The following is a 25334-nucleotide window of genomic DNA, read 5'->3' on the forward strand; positions in this document are numbered from 1 at the left end:
AGCCCAATAATATACCAGGAGGAATCAACTATGAGCTGCTAAGAAAAGGGCCTCAGCATGGACATGTACAAAATCGCTTTCATCCTGGGAGCTTTCATCTGCTCGGGTAAGAAACAGATTCATGTTTGCATTCAAATTCAGATTATTTCTACACTTTTACATAAAAAAAAAACAAAAAACAGAAGATACTTCACAGCAAAGGTACACCGCCATGAGAAGCCTGTCAAAGTGGATTTAAATGTACTTCAATTTCTGGTTATTCAAGCTAGCAGGTATGTACAAGAAAACAAGCATGGATACAGGTACTTTGTTTATTTATGTCTTATCTACATAATGTGTCATCAAAACATAGTCCAGCAGAGATAATATGTAAAATCCAGCCTATTGAACATTGTTGTTTAAATTTTAGCCAAGCACCGATCTGATATAAATCACACATGAGTTGAGCAAATGATAAAGAAAGAGTAACAGTCAGAATCAAGTAACAGCTATTAGCGGCACTAATATTTTTGCACCACTATAAAAATTGCTTCCATCCTCCTCGTATTATTGAAACATTACTTAAAAGAAAAGACCACCAGGAAACCTGAACGTCACTGAATTCCAATTGGGCATCAAAAACACATCATTATGAGCCAGCACACAAATAGCATGGATTTAATATGTGAAGTAAGCAGCGAAGTGACTAAATGTGTTCTTGGTGTCGAGGTTGATGGGGTAATGTCCGAGGAGTTTAATAAATGTTGCCTGAGGTTAATGCTATGTGGGTCCTTGGTGTGGCAAAGTTCGGGAACACCTGTTTTAAAATGTACGAGTTGCTAAGTACCTTTAGAGAGTGAAATGTGATTTTGACGTAGTTGCCTGCTTTGTTTAATATTGAGTCATTGTTAACAAGTTGAAACCTAGAACACATAACCTTCATAGTACCACAGGACGTAACACAAACAATGACACAAGTATGTATAATTGAATGTTATGCAGACGATACACAATTCTACCTACTTAAAAAAAAAAAAAATCTAATGCTCATGATCTATATGCCCAGGCATACGATCTTAAGCACAATTGCCATGGATCTTTGTAAAATAAACACAAAAGCAAGATTGACTTGAAAACACAGAGCCATTTCCTGTCGAAAGCCTGAGCTAGGAGATCTGACTGTTTATTTCATATAGATGGTTCTGCAGGGAAAAACTATGCAAACTGGGAAGACATAAAAGTTAATAAAATTAATTTGCAGCTACATTTGGAGCAAAAATCTAGAAAAATTATGATCACAATGATGTTGCAAAATCCCACTTGTGAATTTTAAAGTTTTTACGCGAACTTTAAACGGCGGTTGCTAACGAGTAGCTAACTGAAACTACAGAGGTTGTTGCAGACACGTCATCACGCCGGGAACTCTCTCCCTAATGCTCCTTACAGCCTTTAGTCTTGTTTTTCAGTGTTCTTGCAAATATTAGGTTAATAAACAACTTATTAAGCTAACGTTTCACTAGCTTGTCAAATCCGATGATTAGATCGATGAAGCATAACGGTTGTGACGTCATTACAAACCGACAGCGGTGTAGTTCGCTAGCGCATAACGTTAGCTTTTTACTTCTCTCGGCTGCATTAACTCTTCAAACTTCCTATAAATGATGTTCATCTGTAAAGATTATCCCGCTGAACAAACCAGCTACGTATCAGAAACGTGTGTTTGACACAGAGCTTATTTTCTGCAATGATCCAAAATCCAATGCAAAAAATCCCATAGGCGAATTTTCGAAGGAACCACCAGCGCCATTTTTTCGGGTTGGCCTACTAAAATACGTCATTACTATACCAGTCTATAGAAGTTGTTGGTGGGTCCTGAGACTATAGAACCACTGCTCGTTAGCTTAACTTAGCATAAATAAGTACTATACCTCCCTTATTAAATGTTCCATTTGCTCCAAATTTGACATGAATGACATCAATACCAGCCTGATCACAGCTAACCTAATACAGTTATACTATTAACATATCGCCCCCTACTGGAAAGAGGCTTTACTGCATCTCCAATGATGCAGTAAACTTTGTCTGATGTGCTTAAAAATTCACAGCTATGATCAGGGTTGGCCTCTGAACACATTCACATAAAAATAATTAACGACAGTGCCCCCCTACTGCAAGGTATAAGTACGGGGTATTGGTTTTTATAATGTTTATAAAGTTGCTCTTCATGCTACAAGTGTTGCTGGAGCTTTTTGACCTCTTCAAGTCTTCACCCTCCATGCACATTGGTAGTTCTTTAAAGATTAGGATTTTCTAAAATAAATAAAGAGTATGCATATTCACAGTACCTGTTCTCATGCTGTTTAGCCATCACAGTTAATATATTTATTTGAGCACTGCTTGTAAAAAGTCATGTGACTTTTCTGTCTCGGCAGCAATATGTTCATTTATCATTTACACATACACATGGTTGGCGAATGCCTTTTTTTTTTTTGAAGCTGCTGCCAAACACAAGTATGACTACATGCCAACATATCAACTAAGTGAAATATGGAATTTATTATTGCTTTTTTGGGGTTAATTTTTGTTGAAATGCTGCTGATTTAGTTGAAGAGGGAATATTTTCCTCTATGTCTTCAATTTTCTTTGAGTATTTATTCACACAATTTTCTTGAAATTGAGGGACTTTAAACCCTGAAATCTTAACCCAGTTTGGAGTCCAGGACAAAATGTATTCATGCAGTGAATGATATAACTTTTCTTTGTATATTTGACAATAGATTTAACTTTTTAATTTCTGATTTCAGTAAGTGGAGTTGAAGTGGACGGCTACACCAAAACTAGTGGAGCATGGATCCTCTCACTGCAGAAAAGACAGTACACAGTAAACACTGCGGCCCAGTGTGCTGCCAAATGTGACGCCGAAACGTCTTTCATGTGCAGGTAATCCAACTTTTTTGCATTTGTCCTTTAATTAATTCAAATATTGAATTCACCGCTCAGCGTTCAAACCTTACTTCAAAGTGCTTTGTTTTCACAGAGCTTTCATGTATGTTGAAAAGGACCAAGAGTGTTGGACGGCAGGCGCAAACTCAAAAGTAGAGACTGTTGTGCGCAGAACCAGCGCCGTTTTGTATGAAAAAAATGGCAAGTAGGACCACTTTTGTCTTTTTCTAGTGCTTTAGTGTTCAAAATAGATCTTGTTTTAAGAATGGTATCAAGACCACTTTTTGAAGGTCTGGGTCTCGTCTTGGAATCAAGACCACTTTTCACTCGGTCTTGCACTTGGCAGAGTCTGGATTTTAAACCAAGACCACCATTAAAAGCTTATTTTTCCACGTCATCACTGTGATTTGAAGGAAAACGCCTCTTTCTAAAAGAATAAATAACTTAATTTCATTTGTATTCAGATTTATTTTGCCCGGTTACGATTGTCTCAAAAGTTATGTCTACCACAATATATTTTCACTATCTCTTATTCTGGTGATCTAATCAGGTTTTCTGTGTTTTTTAAGAATACCTACTGGAGTGCGTAAACGGATCAGGAACAGATTACAGAGGAACAAAGTCCAAATCGAAATCAGGAAAGACATGTCAGAAATGGGACGCACTATACCCACATAAGCCAAAGTGTGTATTCACATATTAGGACTTTTTGAACACATTTTCTAACCCAGTACACATTTTTAATTTTTTTATTTTAATTTTTTATCTTGTCGATGATAGCTTCAAGCCGCAGACACATCCCTTAGCAGACCTGGAATCCAACTTATGCAGAAATCCTGATGGAGACAGTGGAGGACCCTGGTGCTACACCACAGACCCAAACACCCGCTGGGAACACTGCAACGTACAAAGCTGCACTGGTAGGAATTAAAATGAGTAATATCAGGGATGTGAGTTTATATGTCAGTATTATTGATGATGATGATGGCGGTTTTAAGATGGTTTCTACGCTGTGCTCTGCCTGTCAGCAGCTGTGTGTCTAATTGGATTCAAATATGTTTTCTAGATCTTGCTGTTCGTCGCTTTGGTAAAATGAAATGAATTTTAGAATCGTCTTTATTGTTTGTTTTCTTTCTGTTTTTTTGTTTTTTTCTTGCTTTGCTGCGAATGTTTCTGTCTTTGTGTTTCTGTTCTGTGCTTTTGAAAAACGAAATAACACATATTTTAAAAAAAATGTATAGAATACAGTTTCCCAGAGCAGCGAGTGCTCTGAAGACTCGGAGAGAAATATTTATTCTGCCCTCTGTGAAGTATGTTTCTGTGATAACACAGCACACGTCAAATGCATAAGTACATATTGTGCTCAATAGACACAAATGGAGAAAAGCAGCGCAGAGAGTTCACGTGATGATCGTGTGATTGTTCCTTCACAGAGGATTGTATAATGTGCAGCGGCGAGGACTACAGAGGAAAAGTTGCCACCACAGAAAACGGCTACACCTGCCAACGCTGGGACTCCCAGAAACCTCACAACCATGGCTACAACCCCAGCGCGTAAGAGCACCCAGCAGCTCATTGATTAACCACAGGCAGTGTTTAAAACTGTTTAAAAAAACTCAAAAAAACAAACAGCTGTAGATTTACTTTAGCTTTCCCTTTCTGTGGTTTCCAGTCTTCCAGAGAAGTACCTTGAGGAGAACTACTGCAGAAACCCTGATGGTGACCCCCGACCCTGGTGTTTCACGACCAGCCCGGCCAAACGATGGGATTTCTGCTCGATACCCCGCTGCAGTGAGTCCCCCTTTAAGTGTACTTCTTCCCATTTTATCTGCCTACGCTCCGATATCACTGAGAGTTAGAAACAGAGGAATGAATGAGAACATTTGTCCTGGTTGAACATGTGCAGAATGAGACGGAAATACATCTATTATATGTGCTAAGAAACTACTTTAAAAATACGTACACTTTTAAAGTTCGTCTTGCTTCAGGACCCTCAAAGTGAAAGGCTGACCTGAGAAAAAAAGGAGGACTAATAATATTAAAAAAAAAAGGTTGACCATAGCAAAGAGATCTGAAAACATTAAAACATGGTGAGACTTTAAAGGCTTTAAATGCAGCTTAAAGCTCTTGACCCTCTTGAAGTTTCCTATTCTTTAGTTGTCTTGAATGGCTTTAGATTCCTTATTTGGCCCTGAGAGGAAAAACTGTCTTGCTGCTGTGGTGCAAGACGAATATAAAGAGAGATTTAAAAAAAATAATTGGAAGAGGTTTAAAAAAAAAAAACCCCGATACTCAAAGTAAAAAGAGGAAAGAGAAAATCCCATCCATGTCATCTTCTCCGCTCAGTATCCGAGCCCCCCACCATCGTCCCAGAGCTGACATGTTCGACTGGTGAAGGCGGAGCTTACAGAGGCACGATAGCTGTGACAGAGTCGGGCAAAACGTGCCAGAGCTGGTCCAGTCAGACGCCTCATAAACACAACCGCTCGCCAGACAACTACCCCTGCAAGTAAGAGCCATCTATCTATCTATCTATCTATCTGTCTGTCTGTCTGTCTGTCTGTCTGTCTGTCTGTCTGTCTGTCTGTCTGTCTGTCTGTCTATCTATGTGAATCTATCAATCAGTCAAAATAAATCAACAAATGTGGCTTTAAGTCAAACAGTGTCATTAAATGATTAACTGCTGTTTATCTCATTTATGACAACACGGTTTGTTTATACATTAACTATTTCTTGCACCACACTAAACTTTCCGGCCTTTCAGTCTCATCAAATATTTATTGTCCCTTTCTCAATAAAGAAACATTCATGCTTAAAAACACATATATAAACACTCATACTGTTTGTTGCTACTCGACAGAGGCCTAGAAAGCAACTACTGTCGTAACCCTGACAACGAGAGGATGCCCTGGTGTTACACCACGGACTCTGAGACTCGCTGGGAGTACTGCAAAGTGCCGAGCTGTGGAGCCGCTCCAGGTACGACAGCGATCAGTGACTTTGTGATGAATGACAGTAAAGAGAAAAGAAACGAATTAAAGTAACCAGCTAATGGAATTATTAAGAAAGATATATGATAACTTAAAGGCATCCCACCTCGTCAGTAAAAGGGCCTTTAATCGAGATGGTCTTTTATTTAGAGTGTTAGGCTAAGTTTGCGTTGAATCATGTATTTGCTTAAAAGTGAAAAAGCTTTTGGGTTGGATTTGTTTTCGTTGCATGACAGTGACAATCGAGCTCCTCCTCCAGCTGCGTCAGTGACGGAGGTTTGTTTGTCGTCTCGTCCTGCAGATGACGCTGTTATTCCACCAGAGGGCGAGGACTGCTACGAGGGGAACGGCTCCAGCTATCGTGGCATTACATCAGAAACCATCAGCGGGAAAAGATGTCAATCCTGGGCCTCCATGACTCCTCACACGCACCGGAAAACTCCACAGGACTTCCCCAACGCGTGAGCATTAAGTCCTGGATCTCAGAGCGGGTGGCCCGGGTTTCAATCCGACCTGTGGCTCCTCTCCAGCATGTCGTTCCCCACTCTCTCTCTCTCTCTCTCTCTCTCTCTCTCTCTCTCTCACAAAAGGCACAAAAGAACCCAAAAATAAATCTTAAAAAAAAAAAACTACAAACGAGTCATGGGTGCAGGTCTACTTGGTATCTGTGCAGCACTTATCAATCCTAAGGTGTAACAATAATCAGTTAAAGTGCTTGTATGCATACAAATAGTTTAAAAACACTATTTTTAGATTTTTGTATCTTCGCTGTGGTAAAATGTCTGGTTTCTTTCTCAACAGGGATCTCAGGCGGAATCTGTGCAGGAACCCTGATGGCGACAATGCTCCCTGGTGTTTCACAACGGACCCCAAAACCCGCTGGGAGTACTGCAACTTGCAGAAATGCTCCAGCAGTCCTCCTGGAGGAGCATCACCCACCACAGCTACCAAACCCCAGCCACCGTCCTCCCCAACCCAAGGCCCAACGATAACAGGTAAAACTATTAACTTAATCAGAGTGAGACTTTCTGTCAAGTTTCTTCTGCTGTTTATTCTCTGCTGCTGTCTTAGATTGTAAGATCGGAAATGGGGATACGTACAGAGGTCCAACCTCCATCACCATACTCGGCGTCACCTGCATGGCCTGGAGTGCTCAGAGCCCTCACCAACACAACAGCTTCACCCCACAAACCCACCCAGACAAAGGGCTGGACGGCAATGTGAGTACTTGTGTGCAGCGTAGGACTGAAATAAACGATTAGAAAGTCGAACTCTTTTAAAAGCTTAAACATTTTGCATTCTTCTGCAAACGAAGAAACAAAAAGGTCCAGTGAGTCTGGACAGTAAATATCGTATTCATGTTGTTTTTTTTCTTTTTCTACGTCTGCGTCACTTTCAGAGCTGCAGAAACCCAGATAACGACGTGAACGGACCGTGGTGCTACACCACTGACAGGAACAAGAAGTGGGACTACTGTCAGATCCCTGACTGTGGTACGTCAACGTTACAATAAATAACTGAACTCTTTCACCACATTAGAGATATTGGACGTCTAGTTTATTGGTAGAAGTTAATCAAGAATGTATAAATAATGTATTCTGATGAAATATAAATATATTTCTGGCTCAGTGGAGATTAAAAAAGTAATGTTTTATCGTATTTCTTTGTCCGAAGGGTCTTCTGGAGTTTAGTGTGTTTTGCTAAACAGGAGTGAACTTTAGCTGTATTTACACCAGAATCTGGCAGCCTATCAATTGAAATGATTGGGTTTTTTTGTCCCCCTCTCTTGTTTAAATTCCTGACTCTGATTCTTGTTGTCCAGCTGGTCTGAAGTGCGGATCTCCTGTCACCAAACCAAAGCGTTGTTTCGGCCGGATCGTTGGAGGCTGCGAGTCCAGACCTCACTCCTGGCCCTGGCAGATCAGCCTCCGCACCAAGTGAGTAGAGCGAGGACTACAAAATATGACTCCTATATGATTTCAAAAAGGAATGAAGTTTTTACACATAAATGTATATGTTGGGAAAAAGTCAAAGCAAAGTATGTATATAGAAAGAAACAGTAACGCTTCCTCGTCTTCACTCGTCTGTTCATCAGACGATCAAACTCTTGACTTATAAAATCTTGTTCTTGATACGAGTGTATAAAAGGCATGCAGAGAAATGTACCACTACCAAGGGACAAGTGCCATGAGACAAGTTTTTAAAACCTAGCAAACAAAAACACTGATGAGAAGAGCTCGGAAATGTAGGTCGTGAACGCTGCCACTTTAACACTGTTAATGCTCAGGACCTGACAGGAGATATACATGTAGCAATAATCAATACAATGTGTGACGTACTAGATATGTTTACTTTTAAAGAAGTATAGAAACCATGAATGAGGACACTTTGTCTGAATATATTTACTTTATGTCTTATTGTTTGTCCCTATATTGGTTTCCCGCCACCTGGAAGCAAAAATTCACTTTTGTTAATACTGTTGCAATTGTTGTTGTTTTTTTTGATCAACTGTGATGCATTACTGTCTTTCTCTGTTCCAGTACTGGGATTCATTTCTGTGGAGGAACTCTGATCCACCCTCAGTGGGTCCTTACTGCCAAACACTGTCTGGAGAGGTCAGACAAACCACTGAAAATGTCCACAAACCAAATCCTGTAACCACACAAACTCTTGATAACTACATGTGTGTTTGTGTAAATGTAGGTCCAGGCGACCAGGAGCCTACAAGATAGTCCTGGGTGTCCACACGGAGAGGGCCAACGAGGCGTCAAAACAGGAGAAGAACCTGGAGAAACTGGTGCTGGATCCCACCGGAGCCGACATCGCTATGCTAAAACTGCAGTCGTGAGTTCATGCTAACCCAGAAACCAGTTCATTCAGATAGAAACAGGGAGATACTGATACTTTTTTTTTTTTATCATGAGTCGACCATTTATTATGTGTTTAAAAACACAACATGTAGGAAGTTGGTTTGGTGCGCTTTGGCACCGACCGCCTGCGTCCTCATGCGACTGGACTGATGAAAAACACTCTGTTGGAGAAACAACTTTTGGTGTGAGATGGATTCATGTATTTATTTATTTATTTGAATGCAAAGCCTGAGAAATGACTCGGGCTAGGTGAGTTTCTGAGCCCGGTAAAACTTCTTAACATGAGACAATGATGACTCTCTGTCTTACTGTTTTAAATGTTATTTACCGCTTCTTGCTCCGTCACTCTTATTCACTTCTTACTGGCTCATGCTACGAAGCCATATTATGAACTTCTGGTGAGAAGAGAACCGAACTTACCTCGAGCTACAAGCAGGAGACTGAGGCTATCTGTGGATATGGAGAGAAGCTATTCTGCCTGTTGACATTGTGGCTTAAACAAAATAATCACCACTGAAACTGATGTTTAAAAATGTTTGTGTTTGTTTCAGCCCTGCATTGATAAATAACTACGTCCTGCCAGTTTGTCTGCCGGAGAAGGACTTAATCGTCCCCAGTGGCACCGAGTGTTACGTTACCGGATGGGGTGAAACTCAAGGTACAGGACGCCATGTGCATATGAATGTTTGTTTAATTGTAATTGTGTCACTTTATGTCAATAAGGTGGGGAGAGAGATTCAGAAGTGAACAGTGTTTCAGATTAAAGATTAAGGATGTGTATTTGAAGTCTAATTTATTAAGTGTGCAGGACGTCTTTGTAAACTTTCTTTACAATTCCTGCAAACTAACAATTCTGGAAAACTTCTCAACTAACGTCCTGAGTTCATTGAACTCCGTAGTAAGGAGGAAGAGGAGGATGGGAGGGATAACTGCAGGGAGGTGTGTTGTGTTGCAGGTACGGGAGCAGAGGGCCTCCTGAAGGAAGCTGGTTTCCCAGTGATCGAGAACAAGATCTGTAATCGTCCGTCCTACCTGAACGGCAGAGTCAGAGACCACGAGATGTGTGCTGGAAACATCGACGGAGGGATCGACAGCTGCCAGGTAAGAATGATGTAAAAAAAAAAAAAAAAAAAAAAAGCATATATATATATATATATATATATTTTTAAATATATATATATATATATATATATATATATATATATATATATATATATATATATATATATATATATATATAAAATAATAATTATATATATATATATTTTTTTTTTTCTCTTCATTTTTTTTTTTTTTTAAATTTATATTTTCTCTATTGTGGCGGGCATTTTAGAGGGTGAGCCCTCGTTCCCTCAGCCCTTGTTTCCTCAGCCCTTGTTTCCTCAGCCCTTGTTTCCTCAGCCCTTGTTTCCTCAGCCCTTGTTTCCTCAGCCCTAGGTTCAGCAGCAGGATCGGCCCTTCTATAATGCATGTAATGTTGCGATCACATTTCAGCTGGTTGAACAGGGAGAGAAGAGGTCAAAGGTTGTTTACACACCAAGAGTGATACGAACACTTTGCATGGAATAAATGTGAGATAAATGTTGACGCACCTGACTGTTCTCATCAAAAGATCTTTTTACTTCGTGTCTACAAGCCTGAACCTCGCCTCCTGTCAGACAGGGACAGCATGCTGGACATAAAACTGTCAAAATCCTGCACTCTACTCTCGCTCAGTGTCACCAATATATTTGAAAAATCTCAGTGTTTCAGTCCCTCTGAACCTTTGTCAAGGCCTGCATGTGTTGGTCGAACCATTGAATTCAATAACATAATCCTTTCTGCCTTCCTGCAGGGTGACAGTGGTGGTCCTCTGGTGTGCACTTCCCGGAACAAGTTTATCCTGCAGGGGGTGACATCATGGGGTCTGGGATGCGCCAATGCCATGAAACCCGGCGTGTACGCCCGAGTTTCAAAGTTTATCGACTGGATCGAAAGTACCATCAAAGCCAATTAATAACTCACCGCCTTTAAGGTGTGAAGAAGTTTAGAATTTGAACAGGCACAGAGAAATACGGCTTATTTACAGCTTATTATACGACTCTTTAACATCTTTGTCTGTTTGCTGCCTGGTGTCATTTGTATAAACGAGTGTTTTGTTTCCTGCAGGGGGGGAAAATATATGAAGCAGTTCATCTTAATGGTGGATTGTAAGATCTGGTTTGGTTTTCTGTAAGAGTGTACAAATAAAACGTAATACGAAGGAAATGTGGTAGTCATGCTTTATGGAAAATGTATTTAAAAAAACGACTTCCTTGTTTTTAAAGAGGGCCGTATACAGTACTGTTTCCCAGGAATGGAAATCTACACACGCATGCATGCACACAGGACAGTCACACAGTCGTCGTTTCTTTGTTGTTTGTCAACTCAGAGTTTAGGAGTTTCGTCTTTTGTTGCTTCTCCACAAAATCCTCTTGTTTCCTGGAAACCATAGAAATGTAAACTGTTAACGTCAGCTTTATTTCAAACGTCACGTTTGGATCATTCTATCCGACAGACTTTTTAAATGTAGATCATTTAGAGCATCACACACCCTCTATACATTCTGTTTTGAGGTTGTTCAAACTTCAATTTGTTAACATATTGATTCCAACATGTTACAGTTAAAACACCTAGAAATTATCAGCTGATATCATGTTATAAATAAGGACTTTAAAGGTCATTCCAAAGGTCCTGTTACAGCCTTTGGCCGGACATATGATTGATAAATAGTCTTGTTAAAGCCCGAAATGTAACAACGACCAGAAAGGTTGTTAAAAATAAATAAATAATAATACTAATTAATAACTGGTCGATAATGTAATAAAATTCTGAGCCCAAACTATAATAACTTTTTGTCAGTTATTATATTATGAGGAAGGCAAAATGTTTTTCTCCAAATAATTTAACAACTTCTTACATTTTGGGAATTTTTTTTTACTGTGTTTTGTGCTCAGCATTTTGTTACATTGTTGACCAGTTTTTCTATTTGGAGCCGTTATTACATTTCAGGGTTCTGGTAGGAGTGTTGGCTGCTGGTAAAGTGGTTGGTGCACGCGTCCCATATGTGGAGGCTATAGTCCTCAACGCGGGCGGCCCGGGTTCAAGTCCAACCTGTGGCTCCTTAATCGCATGTTAATCCCCACTCTCTCTCTCTCTCTCTCTCTCTCTCTCTCTCACTGATTTCCATCTCTGTCCACTGTCTTCCCCCCCCCCCCAACAACAGCATATTTTTCGTCCTTCATTCACAGAAGGCAGTATCATCTGCATATCATGAGAGTCTGCCCAAGTGAGGCCAATTTTAATTCTATTTACAGAAGTATAATATCTTTGAAAACTATTCCTCCAGTAATGTTCGGATGATCTGGGAGACACCTCACCTGTTAGGAAACTCAATATCATCGATGGTCTCTGGGAGAGGCACTCCTTTGGTTTCAGGAAGCAGCAACACCAAACCTCCAGCGATGAACGCCACCGCTCCTGTGTGGATGACACCATCGACATTTAAAAGAGTGCTTGAATTAGTTTAAATACTGCTGCCCCTGAAAGCTCTTAACACTGCATACAAGCAAATAGTCGAAAAATAAATAAATAAATAAACATTTTCACCAAGTTCAGAACACTTCAGTAATGCCAGAAAATAAATGGTGTAATGAGACAAAATACTGACATGGAAATTGACAGATTTAGAAGTGACGAGTAAGGTAGGGGAGCAATATGTAGCTCTGACACCTAGTGTTTAAAATGGGTACTGCAGTCCAGATCCAAAATATTACAGAGAGCAGATATTATTAATTCATAAGATATCTCACAGATTTTTAACTAAAATACAAAAACTTAAAAGAAAGACAGACGAACCCTAAAGCTGCACCAGATAATGACAGACACTGGATGTTCCCTTTTTATATGTACAAAGCATGACCCTTACAAGATCAAAAAGTGAGTTCCTTGGGATGCCCAGTAGAGCATAGCTCCGACACTATCACAGTAAAGACATGTAAGAAAAACCCACCGAAGATGATAAGCGGCAGCTCCAGCCAGATGACAGCCAGCCTGTAGAGCAGGAACGGAGCCACGATGCCTCCGACGTCACAGAGAGTCGAACAGACGGACACTCCCAGGTTCCTGTAGACAAGTTTGAAAACATGTCTGCCAGAAAATTCTGCGATTTCTCGGCCATGAACGCGAGAGACGAACTCATCTATTACCTGATAAAGGTTGGGTAGAGCTCAGTGTTAACAAACACGACCATCTCAAAGGCCATGGTGATCCCCAGCCGACCGATGCAGGCCACCACCGTCTTAAACCAGAACATACCTGCATGAGAGATGTACAAGTCTTTTTCCATGGAAGAAGGGTGAGGGTTATCTAACACATGTTCTTCTTCTTATTGTTGACAAGTTATCGATTCAAGGGGTAAGAAGTTTCGTCTCACTGTCAGGAATAAAGGCAGTGATGAAACAGGACGCTCCGGCTACGATATTTGCGCAGGCGAAAGGAAGGCGTCGACCGATTCGCTCGATGGTGAAGAGGATGAGGAAGGCAGCTGGGAACTCCACCAGTCCTGAGATGAGGAAGTCGATGAAGACATTTCCTCCTGCTATCCCCACACGCATGATTAGACCCTGATACACCACAGCGCTGGCAAACCTGCAGGAATGGAAAAGAAGAATCAATCAAATCGATGACGTTTTATTTAACCGCTGCCGATTTGGTCGTGCAGGAAGTGAACCTCACCAGTTGAACATGAGGATGAACGTGTGTTTTCTCATGTTGGGAGTTTTGATCAGGTCCATTAGAGAAGCAGAAGGGGAGTCGCCTTCATCCTCAGTAAGTGTCTGAAATGACAAATCAAGATTCAGCTGTTACATTTTCTCAGATGTGAAATGATAAAACACAACAATAAAATGGTATTTAAAACAAATCTTGCTTTCTTAGTGCAGTTTAGTTATGTGAATTCACCATTCAACATTTCACCTCAAAGGTCTTGGAGAGTTTCCTCTTGTTCTCTTTGGCCATAGCTTCAGTGATCTCCAAAGCTTTAGATGTGTTTTTCTGAGAAATGAGCCACCTGGGAGACTCTGGAATAAACCTGCAACACAAAAGAAGTTCACAAATAAACATCTACAGGGCCTAGTGGTTAGCGCACGTCGCCCCCATGCGCTGAAACGTTTTGTATATCTGTGTTTTTATTGAAAATCTTTTTACAGTTAGAGGTTCAGAGAGATTCTCCCGTGTGTCCAGCATATGTTGAAAAATTGACAATAAAGAAAATGTTGTTTTTGACTGCAGTTCTCCAAGCGGGCAGTCAAGGTTCAAATCTGACCTGTGGCTCATTTCCTGCATGTCATTCCCCATCATCTATCTCTCTCTCCCTGATTTCCACCTCCTTTCTAAATAAAGGCATAAAAAAAGCCCAAAAAACAAAGATTTCAAAAAAGCTTCAGCAATATATATAAACGATTGTAAAAAGCAAAACTGTTTTATTAATTAGAAGCCTTGTGTATAAAACAACCCAAATGATTACCAAAAGTAAGATTAAAGTTGGTGGTTGTCTAAATATGTTTCAACAAATGAGGCTCGTATATGAAGATTAAAAAAAAGACAGCTATGAGCTGCTTCCTCATCTACTTAATTTCATTTAAAGGCACAGAACCAAAAAAACTCCTTGACAACAGAAAGTTGAATATTTTACCAGTAGTAGGACAGGAAAAAGATGTAAGGTGCAGAGATGATGACCTGCAGCCAACGCCAGTCAGTGATGTAGTAGGCGAGCAGCGGGAGGATGATGTTTCCGACACTGAAGAACATCTGATATAAGATGCCCACCGTCCGTCTGTACTCCACCCCGACGATCTCTGTGACTGAGAGACACTTACTTTAATACAATGCTATCATGGCCGACCTTTCCTAACCCTAACCCAGCAGTGGGTATTTGTGGAGCTTGTATTATGATGTAGGGCCACAAAGGAGGTTTCTCTGTGTGCTTTGGGGAAATTTAAAAAGACTATTCTTAAACATAAAACTGATTTACCTTTACATTATTGCCTCTATGTGACAAAAAAAGTTAATCTGTCCCTTTAATCAAGAGTGCTGACGTGGATTTCCAGAAGACAATTTTCTCTTTAACCAGGTTTTGGAACGGTTTGATTTTACACACATCCTGTATTATCCAGTCATGTTATAAATGTGTATCGTTCCTCTCAATGTGCTTTATTGCGATGTTTGCGAAGAAATTTTTTATTTTTTTTTAAATCGTCATTACGCAGCACGTATGAAACCATCCAGCCTCCTTTGACCCCGAAGGCGAAGATGATCCTCATCACGAGGATGGCGATGTAGTTTGGAGCCACAGCCAGAACAATCCCCGCAACAAAATTCAACGTGTTGGATAACAAGAAGCTGATCTTCCTGCCGTACCTTCAGAAAAGAAGAGGAGGAACTGGTTATGAATTTATGTACGAGGGAAGGTTGATTGAAATTGTGCATTTTGTTTTGGATAAGTTGGGAAATATTGGAAAGCACTCAAATACTAAACAGGAAGTGCATATCAGCTGAGTTTAAAAAAGGAGAGGATTGATAAAAAGGGGTTAAACAAAAGCATATGATAGAGGTTACTAATTATCAATTATAACCCACAGTAACAAAAACCACTTAGGACACAGTTATAGAATGATTACATGTTCTCATCAAATCTTTAATTTCTGAACCGCCTGATGCTTTGATGAAGATGTAATCAAAACAGAAGACTGTGTGTGTATTAAAAGAAGCGAATGCCTCACCTGTCAGCAAAGTAACCAAAAGCAAAGCTGCCAATGAGGAAGCCCATATTAAGAGTGGCCTGGTACATGTCCACCAACCACGCATCTTTACACACCAGGTCAAACTGAGAGCAAAAGGACAAAAGTTACCCGTCTAGATGCAGGATGACTTCATGTCACACACTTGCTGTTGTCTGTCTGCCTTCATGTGTCGGCATGCATGTCTTATTGTGGTCTTGCTTTTATTGTGTATGCATGCATTTGTGTCTGTGCTTCTGTGTTACATGCTGTGGTGGGATGAGTCTTGCATCATGGGTTTCTCTGCTGCATGTTTTTGGGGATGTGTTAAATGATGTTTCTGATTGATGATGTGTTATTTTGTTATGTTGTTAACTGCTGTGCATGTTTTGCAGATTGCCTTGGCCAGTTATTTTGTCATTTTTATCTTATTTTTAATATTCTGTTCTGTCTGTTTTTAGGATGACTTTAACATCTGTCTGGGGACTACAGATGGAAAATAGCCCTTTGGCTAATTCTGGCACATTTACAGAAATGTTATGAATGTGCACTGTCCCTGTTTTCAAATAAACGTATTATTATTATGTTTGTACAATATAATATTAAACTCTTTCTGTCTTCAGTTTCTCTTAAAGATCACATATGCTTTTCCTCTTCAAACATTGTAAATAAGTCTCAGAGATCCTTAACATGTGTGTGATGTTTCTTGTTGTAAATCCACTCTGATCCTGTATTTGATCATGTCTATAAACCCCTCTATTTCATCCCTGCTCAGAACAGGCTGTTTCTGTGTCTGTAGCTTTAAATATGTAAATGAGCTGTGTCTGACCACGCCCCCTCTCTGGAAAATGTCCATATTGTAATGTCCATGTCCTATTGTTTACGGTGAGAAGGCAGACTCAGAGAGCAGAACAAACACCTAGCTGTGCGAGTGTCACCCACCTGGGGGAGGGGCTACTGCCCTTTGTGATGTCATAAAGGGGATATCTCCAAACGGCCTGTTTGAGCACACATTTTCCCTTATCATTGGAGGTTTTGTAGACAGACTGGGACATATATTAGTGTTAGAGAAACATGGTGAAGTGTGTTTTGTATAATATGTGACCTTTAAGAGGATTGAACTTGACCTCAAACATGTTCACAGTTTCATTTACAGTTTGAGCAGACAGAAATGTTTTATACGTTTCTGAAATCAAGCTTGGTCTAAAAACACAAATGCATTAACTTATTTTCTCACCTCTGTGACAAAAGACTTTCTGCCTTCATACTGATACTCCCAGCCAGCCTTTAAGAAAAAAAAAACAAAACACTACAGTTAAGTCTGCTGATATAAAGACAAATGCTCTTAAACAGGTTCGCTTCAGGCTTATAAAGACTTCCTTTTAGTCAGATACAGCTTAACTGGTATGACTCATTAAAAAAAAACGAGCCATAACTTTGCACAATGAATCCTCCTTTGATTTATCTCTCTGACCTTCTGAGAATCTGCACACACTACACTACTGCCAGATTATTTTTTTTGTTCTTCCTCCTCAGGAGGTCAGAACAGTTTTCCCAGCTGCACAGCCTCAAAAACATCATTATGCAAGTTAAAGGTCACTTGAGAGGACATCAGTTCAAAACAAATGAAAATAAACAGAAATAAATGTTTGTGAATAATAATTTTCATGCGTAAAATAAATACTTGAGCCCATTTGACTGTTTGTTTTAGTTTTAAAATGATCATAGATGTACCCGAGTCAGACTTTATGCAAGCAAGCAAATTGAACAAACCATTCTTATTTTTTAAATTATTAATACCTTTAAAAATAGTTAATTTGGCCGTTTATTTCTGATTCCTTTGTCTGTGAAAACTGCTAAGCTAGGTCCAGCGAGGCTTCCCAGGAGCTGAAAGCATTATTTATTGGACAAGAGGACAGATTTGTCTTCTCATAACTTTCCCCTTACACACTCACTGCAAACAATATTCTTTTTTACGATTTCCTGTCACTTAAATTGAATCTATTAATTCTTATGTTGGCTATTAACAAAGAAGATAATACTTTTGTACCAAACATCAACTGAAAACCTTTGCAAAAATAATGTGCGAACATGCACTGATGCTCACCTTGCATGAGGTAACAGGAAGGTTGGTCAGGTTCAGTTCCTGTGTGTCGCAGGTGAGCGCTGTGGTGTTCCAGTCCACCTCGTACTGCTCACAGCTGCTGTGCTGCTGCTCTCCAGAGCTGTTGACCAGAGGCAGCGTCAGCCTGCGACCGTGTGCCAGGCTCCAGCCGCACTCCTGCCTCCTCTCCACCACCGCAGAGTCCCGACACCAGTGATCCGGGGTGTAACCCTGGAAGACGATGCCCAGGTACACGCCTGAAAGTGGGAACGAAACAATACAGAGCAAGGCGAAGATACGCTTCTGACAGCGACCGAAATTCCCTGCATCTTCCAGGAGGTCATCAAAGGTCGCCATCACTAAATGTGTCCAAGTTTTTCTAACATAAGAAGTGAAACTCTGTGCTGTTCAGCAAACCACAGATTGGAGCGGTAGAGTTGTTGATGCTCCTCACTCTCCTCTTCGCATGGTAAGTCAATCTGAAGCTAAAGTCCACAAAAAAAAAAAAAAAAAAAAAAAAAAAAAAAAAAGAGCCCCTCTTCAAAATAGTTAAATCTGCAGTGGGGCTGAAAACACGTTACTGTTTGATGGAGTTAAACAGAGAAAGGCAGCAGAATTATGCAATCAGAGAATGGACCTGCTGAGCACAAGCCAAAACAAATTTTGTATGCTTCACGTGTAGGAGGGTTGCACAACCGACTTTATGCACAGCTGCTGAACAACAACACACAGACCGTTGTCGTTTATTATCTGAAGATAAATTGTTCGAAGCAAGTTTGGCATCACAATGAGTGAACTGAAAGTTACTGTATCACTTTACAAAGAGGGTTCAAACGGCGGTTCTTATGTAATGTATGACCGCTGGTGATTTAATGCATGACTGGATGCAGGGGATGTGTCATGTACTGTACTCCTGTGGTGCATTCAGGAGGGAAGGAATTTGGATTCACAATTTCTACATGTATCAGCTGATGTGCAAAAACATCAATGAGTTCTGCACAACAGCAGCAGCAGTGGAGAAGAGTTTTTGAGTTAAACACAGAGGTGAAGATCCAATCTTTCTCTTATTCTTTCAAGGCCATTTTGTCAGTAAACTATATCAGTGTCTCTTCTGAGAGCGTTACGTTATTAGTGAAATATGATTGCAGCATCGGTTGTGCATGGGAACCTACATATATTCAGTAAGAGATTTTGACCAGCTGCTCTAGAGGTGTAATTGTTGTGAAACTACAAGTTATAAACCTGTTGAAGATCCGCAAATGCAAAAACAGTTTAAAGAATGTGCGCAGGTATTTAAACGTGGGTACACAGTGGCGATTCTAGAGTCTGTTGGGGCCCGAGGCAAAAACTGAATTGAGAGCCCCTCCGACCAGCTGTCTCAACACTCTCACTTTAATAATTCCACTTCATTTTCCTTCACTGACTGTCAGTTAAAGTTTAAGAGCGCTGCACTGTGCAGTTACTGTGTTCAACATTAACTGGCCGGAGGCAGTGAGAGTGCGTAAAACATCTAAGTTTGTGCAATCATTTTCTGCAGCGTTGCTCTCATCTCAGTTGCTCTTTAATTTTTGTTATTCTTAATTAGTGCTCATTATAACGGCCCCGCTGAAGTTGGCGAGGCCAGCTACACTGCTGCCCCGTCAACAGTGATCAGAGGTGAAAGACTGGAGACATGCCAACCAGAGCAGGGCGATGGTGCGCTTCTGACAGCGGCCAAAAGCCCCTGACTCTTCCAGGAGGTCATCGAAGGTCGCCATTGTTAAATATATCAAAATCTAATCTAACGCTCCGCTTTACTGATGTGCACTGATCCAACGCAGCTTCTTTAAAATAGTTCAGCTGTTTGAAAAAGTGTGACAGAGGACCTGCTGAGCACAAGCCACCACACAGTCTGTGTGCTTAAAGTGTTTAAATCTTCAACACACAAAGTTCAGCACAGCTGCTGTGTCACTCAACATGAACAGTGATATTTGATTATCTTGACAATAATTGTTCGAAGCAGCACTTAAATGATGATCAGTTAAGTTACATTTTGCAGTGAGGTTACATAAGTCATTCTTGAGTTAGCTATTAATGGATGTCAGACCTGGAGGCTTATCGACAGCAGCTGCCATGATGGAAATGCTGTCTCAGCCTAACTTGCGTTACTGGGGCGGCAGTAGCTCAGTCTGTAGGGACCCAGAGGGTTGTCGGCTCAAGTCCCGGTGCGGGCCAATCTGGAAGTTACTCTGCTGCGGGACGCCCCCTCACTCTGATCTCCCGCCATAAGTGCACGTTCACAGAATCCAGTGAGGAAGATTGTGCATGTGCATATGTGTGATCACCTTTTTTCATGATTGCGGCTGTCACCATTTTTTTTTGTGACTTGTTCAAACTGCCTTCACATGCAACGACAAAAGTACATAGACAAAAACCAACCATGATGTAAAGTGTACAAAGACGGGGAAAAGGTGTATGAGAACTGCTTTTTTGAAAATAAAGAAAGACAAAGAATTTAAATATAGAAGAAATGATTTAATAATGAAGAACTGAAATAATTCCTCTAACACACACATTTCTCTCTCTGTTTGTTTTCTAGACTCAAGTGCACATAACATAAGAGTCGCCCAATGTCAGCCCGCTCACATTGTTAATAATAAGGGTCACAGGGGATGATTTTCTTACTAACTGTCCACACAGTTAAAAACAACAAATGTAGAAGGTGATGTGTATCCACAGGCTTCAGTGTTAAACAATAAATAAATACTTTTGTCACTGATGTTAAACCGTCTCTGGATCTTTGTTGGTCGTGATGACGTTGCTTGGAGGTAGCAGGTTGTCCAACTGTTGGCTCTTCAGTTCTGTGATGTCTTTCACTCTGAACACACAAACAAACATTTGTTCCATTTAAAATGGGGAAAAAAACAACCAGTGACAGGAGAGAAAGCTCTGTAGATTTACCAAGAAAGAAAGAAAAAAAAAAAATCCATAGTGTCTGGAATCCATATGGGACTTTGATGGAAATATCACAGTATCGTCGGCGTAATGATAGAGCATAGTTACAGTTTAAACAGCTGGAACATTTAGGTCAGTATGGCTTTATGTTTTTGGACACATACCGAGGCATTAACCTATTCACACCCTGCGTCTTCAGTAAAATCCTTTTTTTTTTCTCATGACCCTGCTGCACTGGAAACTTACTTGTCGGGGAACTCGATGTCATCGATGGTGTCGGGCAGCGGCACACCTCTGGTCTCAGGAAGCAGCAGCACCAAACCACCGGCCAAGAAAGCGAGGGACCCTGGGAAGCACAGTAAAACACGATTTCAACTTAAGTAGTACAGCGGCTTTTTAACAGCTGATGTTTGATACGTTCAGTTTAATGACATCTGGCATTTTTTTTTTTATATAAAAAACCCACCGAAGATGATAAGTGGCAGCTCCAGCCAGATGACAGCCAGCCTGTAGAGCAGGAACGGAGCCACGATGCCTCCGACGTCACAGAGAGTCGAACAGACGGACACTCCAAAGTTCCTTGACACAAAATAAGAACATAAATTATTTGCTGATAATATGCACAGAGGCATACACGCTTCAATCAGACAACGTTCGATAGAACTTAAATGTAACGTTTGGCTCCGTTGTGGATGAATTTATCTGTCAATAAACTGAGCTGTCGTTTTGTTAGACCTAACATAAACATCCGTACATGGCACTTTTTGTATGCTGAAATGCAACAAAAACCTGATATTTAAGAGTGTGTACAGCTTGTGGAATTACCTGACAAAGGTTGGGTAGAGCTCAGTGTTAACAAACACGACCATCTCAAAGGCCATGGTGATCCCCAGCCGACCGATGCAGGCCACCACCGTCTTAAACCAGAACATACCTGCACAGAGGGACAGAGAAGTATTCAAACCAGCTCAGGAAACTAAGCTGTGTTCTTCGTCTCTGTCTGAATCTTACTGTCAGGAATGAAGGCAGTGATGAAGCAGGAGGCTCCGGCTACGATGTTGGCAGAGGCGAAGGGAAGGCGTCGGCCGACACGGTCGATGGTGAAGAGGATGAGGAAGGCGGCGGGGAACTCCACCAGGCCGGAAATGAGGAAGTCGATGTAGACGTTTCCTCCCAGGATGCCGAGCCTCATGATCAGACCCTGATAGACGACAGCGCTGACAAACCTGGAGGAGAAATTGCAACGTTTTGTGTTGTAATATTAAGACTAATATTCAAAAGAAACAAAAAAAAAAATCCTTCGTCTGACATTGATCTTTTCTTCCAATAAAAGAAACAAACTCACCAGTTGAAGCTGAGTATGAGGGTGTGTTTCCTCATATTTGGAGTTCTGACCAGGTCCATGAAGGAGGCCGTGTTCGAGTCTGCGTTATCATCTGCCAGAGTCTGTAGCATCAAACAAAGACTTTCAACAATGTTTGAAAGCACCGAGTCAGTTTTAATCGCTCGTTATTGAACAGGATAGAAACATTATTATTATTCATTCCTACAGGGGTTGTTGCCACATGTTTGTGTGCAAAACCTGATGAAGATATCTATGGTAGAAACGTGTTGGCCTCCTAAATATTTATTTCTAATGAATGCAGCATCGGTTTCTTTCTACTTAGAAACTATTAAGAAAATAAAGCTGCTGCTGTAAGAAATAATTGAGAACAAAATGAGCTGAATCATCACCTCGATGTTCTTGGACAGGGTCCTCTTGTTCTCTTTGGCCATGGCCTCGGTGATCTCCACAGCTTTGGACTTCTGGTTCTGAGAGAGAAGCCATCTGGGAGATTCTGGGATAAACCTGTTAATTAAGAATATATTCCATCATAATGTCCAACACAAAATGCAGCAGACTGTGCAGTTCGAAGGCTTTTTTTTTTTTTTTTTACCAGTAGTAGGAGAGGAAGACGATGTAGGGGATCGTGATGACGACCTGCAGCCAGCGCCAGTCAGTGATGTAGTAGGCGAGAAGAGGGAGGAGGAGGATGCCGACGCTGAAGAACATCTGATAAAGGACTCCCACCGTGCGTCTGTACTCCACGCCGACGATCTCTGTGACTGACAGAGAAGAAAGAAGTTGGTTTTTTTTCTTCTTCATTGAATCTCAAGCTGTGAGGTCACATGTGATTCTTACTCAGCACGTATCCGGCCACCCAGCCTCCTTTCACTCCGAACCCGTACAGCGTCCGGAACACCAGTAAAGAAACGTAATTTGGAGCAACGGCAACCAAGATTCCTGCAATCCCATTCAGCAGGCTGGACATCAGGAAGCTCATCTTCCTGCCAAACCTACAGACGGACCGAAGAGACATACGCAGGTTTGATTATATTTTAATATCGAGCTTTAATTTGACTCCAGCTTTGCTGAAGTCTGTCGTATTTTGTAAATTTAGTTTGCAATTCTCAGCCACCACAGCAGAGGCTGTGTTCCTTGAAGCAGGCGACCCGGGTCCAGCTCGACCTGGGTCTCCTGTTCTGCACGTCATTCTCCACCTCTCTCTCCCTTATTTCTGACTGTATCTGTCCTAGCTCTTTAATAAAGGCATAATAAGCGTCTGTCTTTAGATAATTTGACAGCCTCCTTTTTTAGTTTTGTTTTAGCACGAGGGAAACAAATGTTTACGTTTTTTTGTTTCATCCAAAAAAAAAAAAAGAGAAAAAAGAAAAAAGGACCTTTGAAACAGAACGTACCTTGAAGGATTATTCAAACAATAACCACATTCTGACTAATCAGTGACAGACTTACCTGTCGGCCAGGTAGCCAATGGCGATACTCCCAATCAGGAAGCCCACGTTAAGAGTGGCCTGGTACATGTCCACCAACCATGCATCCGAACACACCAGGTCAAACTGGAGCGACACACAGACAAATAAAAGACTTTTTTTTTTTTTTTTTAGTCCAGATGTGTGATTTTAAAAATGACCTTCTACTTTCAAGGTCAAACAAAGTTTTCTGTTGATCTGATGTCAGTTTGTGTTTATTAAACCTTTTCTCAAGATGGTTTTCTAATTCTAGTTCTTCAAGTCTGCACTTCAGGAGAACAGACTCACAATAAAACATTATCTTGACCTGCTCGGCTCCTTTTCCCTGATTTTCTATGAGTGTCATTTTGTGCTTTTACCTCTTACTGTTACTTACCTCGGTGACAAACGACTGTCTCCCCTCGTAGTCGTACTCCCAGCCGTTCTTGCAGGCAGTTGTGGGAGTTTTCCCGAGGCTCAGCTCGACGGTGTCGCAGGTGAGCGCTGTGGTGTTCCAGTCCACCTCGTACTGCTCACAGCTGCTGTGCTGCTGCTCTCCAGAGCTGTTGACCAGAGGCAGCGTCAGCCTGCGACCGTGTGCCAGGCTCCAGCCGCACCCCTGCCTCCTCTCCACCACCGCATCATCCCGACACCAGTGATCCGGGGTGTAACCCTGGAAGACGATGCCAACGTAAACGCCGGCCCAGGGCATGGAGACCATACAGAACAGGGCGAAGATGCGCTTCTGACAGCGGCCGAAATTCCCGGCTTCCTCTAAGATGTCGTCAAACGTGGTCATGGTTGAAGACGTTTCCTATTCCTCCTCTAAAGTCAAACTCTAAACACAGCTCGTCTCAATCACACAAAACTTCTTTAAACCGAGCTTCCTCCTGACCACTGACAACCCGGCCATCCTTTAGAGGTTTTTATCAGGGACCGGCAGGGGCAAAGGTCCTCAGACAGACGTTCTCACTGTACGCAGTGTGTGCAGTGAAGCATTAAAACACGTTTACTATCACTGCTCCAGACGTCATACGGAGTGTGTGCATGCTCAGAGGAGGGTTCATGAAGACAAATGCATCAACGTGAACTCTATGTTCCTCCTGCATCCCTCCTGCAGACACACGTGCACAGAGTCAGTGACGTTGTCAATCTGTTAACATTTTCATTAGAGAAATATAAACACCAGGTTTGTTGTGGTAAACGATTTAAAACCCGGCTTTGAATGACCGTGAACTTCCTTAGAAGAGGCGTGAGGGTGCATGCGTCCCATCTCATGGCTTTTTCTCCTCACAGATGTTTGACGTGAAAAATCCATGATGCACATCCCAAAGTGGGTGCTATATACACACACACACACACACACACATATATATATATATATATATATATATATATATATATATATATAAAACACAAAATGGTGTAAAGAGGCAAAGAGTGTGAGGACAAGCATCCTGGCTTGTTAATGAATCCTAAAGACAGGAGCTGCCTGGTGTGCAGATCTTCGTTGCTTCTTTAAAACCTTTTTTATTTTCTAAGTAACCCAGAAGTTTAAAAGTTTTACTTGAACCTTGTTACAACTGCCCAGAAGTGATATTTTTACACTTTTTAAATCTAAGCCTCACTCTCAAATTACTTGTTAAAATCTAGACCAGCTAGTGCTACTGAGGATCTATTTATACTAAACATCCTCTGCAATATAGATCGAAAATCTGATACATGTTGATGAAGCAGGTCTCGTTGATGTGTAGCACATGTCCTCCATATTGTGTCTTTTTTCTTAAAACTGCAGTTCAAATGATCCTCCAAAGATTCTCCATTCAGGAGTTGATGGCTTTGGGTATTTTAAATGTAATAAATGCAAGTTCTTAAATTTATTTTAAATAACTGACCCTTACCAAACATGAACACATCTGAGACGATA

At 41.1% G+C, this 25334-nt stretch overlaps 2 protein-coding genes across 3 annotated transcripts; one reads left to right on the forward strand and one right to left on the reverse strand.

The window, feature by feature from the left end:
* Window positions 1–11029, forward strand: plg (plasminogen). Of its 2 annotated transcripts, none has more exons than XM_079344149.1 (19): window positions 1–106; window positions 2784–2919; window positions 3017–3123; window positions 3492–3606; window positions 3703–3842; window positions 4356–4476; window positions 4595–4713; window positions 5269–5431; window positions 5783–5901; window positions 6214–6373; window positions 6714–6907; window positions 6984–7144; window positions 7228–7405; window positions 7735–7849; window positions 8453–8527; window positions 8616–8756; window positions 9334–9440; window positions 9738–9883; window positions 10617–11029. In XM_079344149.1, the coding sequence occupies exons 1-19, from the start codon at window positions 58–60 to the stop codon at window positions 10776–10778; spliced, it is 2508 nt and encodes an 835-aa protein (XP_079200275.1). In that variant the 5' UTR covers window positions 1–57; the 3' UTR covers window positions 10779–11029. The 2 variants fall into 2 exon arrangements, with proteins under 2 accessions (XP_079200275.1, XP_079200276.1); XM_079344150.1 differs by having other exon boundaries at window positions 2–106; window positions 6984–7132; window positions 7312–7405.
* Window positions 11026–24589, reverse strand: slc22a2 (solute carrier family 22 member 2). Its single transcript, XM_079362460.1, is given in 24 exon segments — window positions 11026–11242; window positions 12181–12280; window positions 12813–12925; window positions 13009–13117; window positions 13236–13450; window positions 13538–13638; window positions 13778–13892; window positions 14496–14664; window positions 15066–15220; window positions 15583–15686; window positions 16817–16864; window positions 17687–18082; window positions 20450–20540; window positions 20864–20963; window positions 21084–21196; window positions 21443–21580; window positions 21582–21613; window positions 21615–21843; window positions 21963–22063; window positions 22352–22466; window positions 22555–22723; window positions 22800–22954; window positions 23412–23515; window positions 23805–24589. Coding segments are annotated over 24 exon segments (3462 nt in total). The 5' UTR covers window positions 24207–24589; the 3' UTR covers window positions 11026–11154.
* Window positions 24590–25334: the final 745 nt, after the last annotated feature.

The sequence above is a fragment of the Symphodus melops genome (genome assembly GCF_947650265.1).
Source record: "Symphodus melops genome assembly, chromosome: 1".
Classification (NCBI taxonomy): Eukaryota; Metazoa; Chordata; class Actinopteri; order Labriformes; family Labridae; genus Symphodus; species Symphodus melops.

Excerpts from the sequence above, each read along its gene's own strand:
- plg (XM_079344149.1), top strand. The coding sequence starts at position 58 with ATGGACATGTACAAAATCGCTTTCATCCTGGGAGCTTTCATCTGCTCG. Across the intron at positions 2,920-3,016 it reads GAAACGTCTTTCATGTGCAG|AGCTTTCATGTATGTTGAAA; the intron begins GTAATCCAACTT and ends TTGTTTTCACAG. Across the intron at positions 8,757-9,333 it reads GCTATGCTAAAACTGCAGTC|CCCTGCATTGATAAATAACT; the intron begins GTGAGTTCATGC and ends TGTTTGTTTCAG.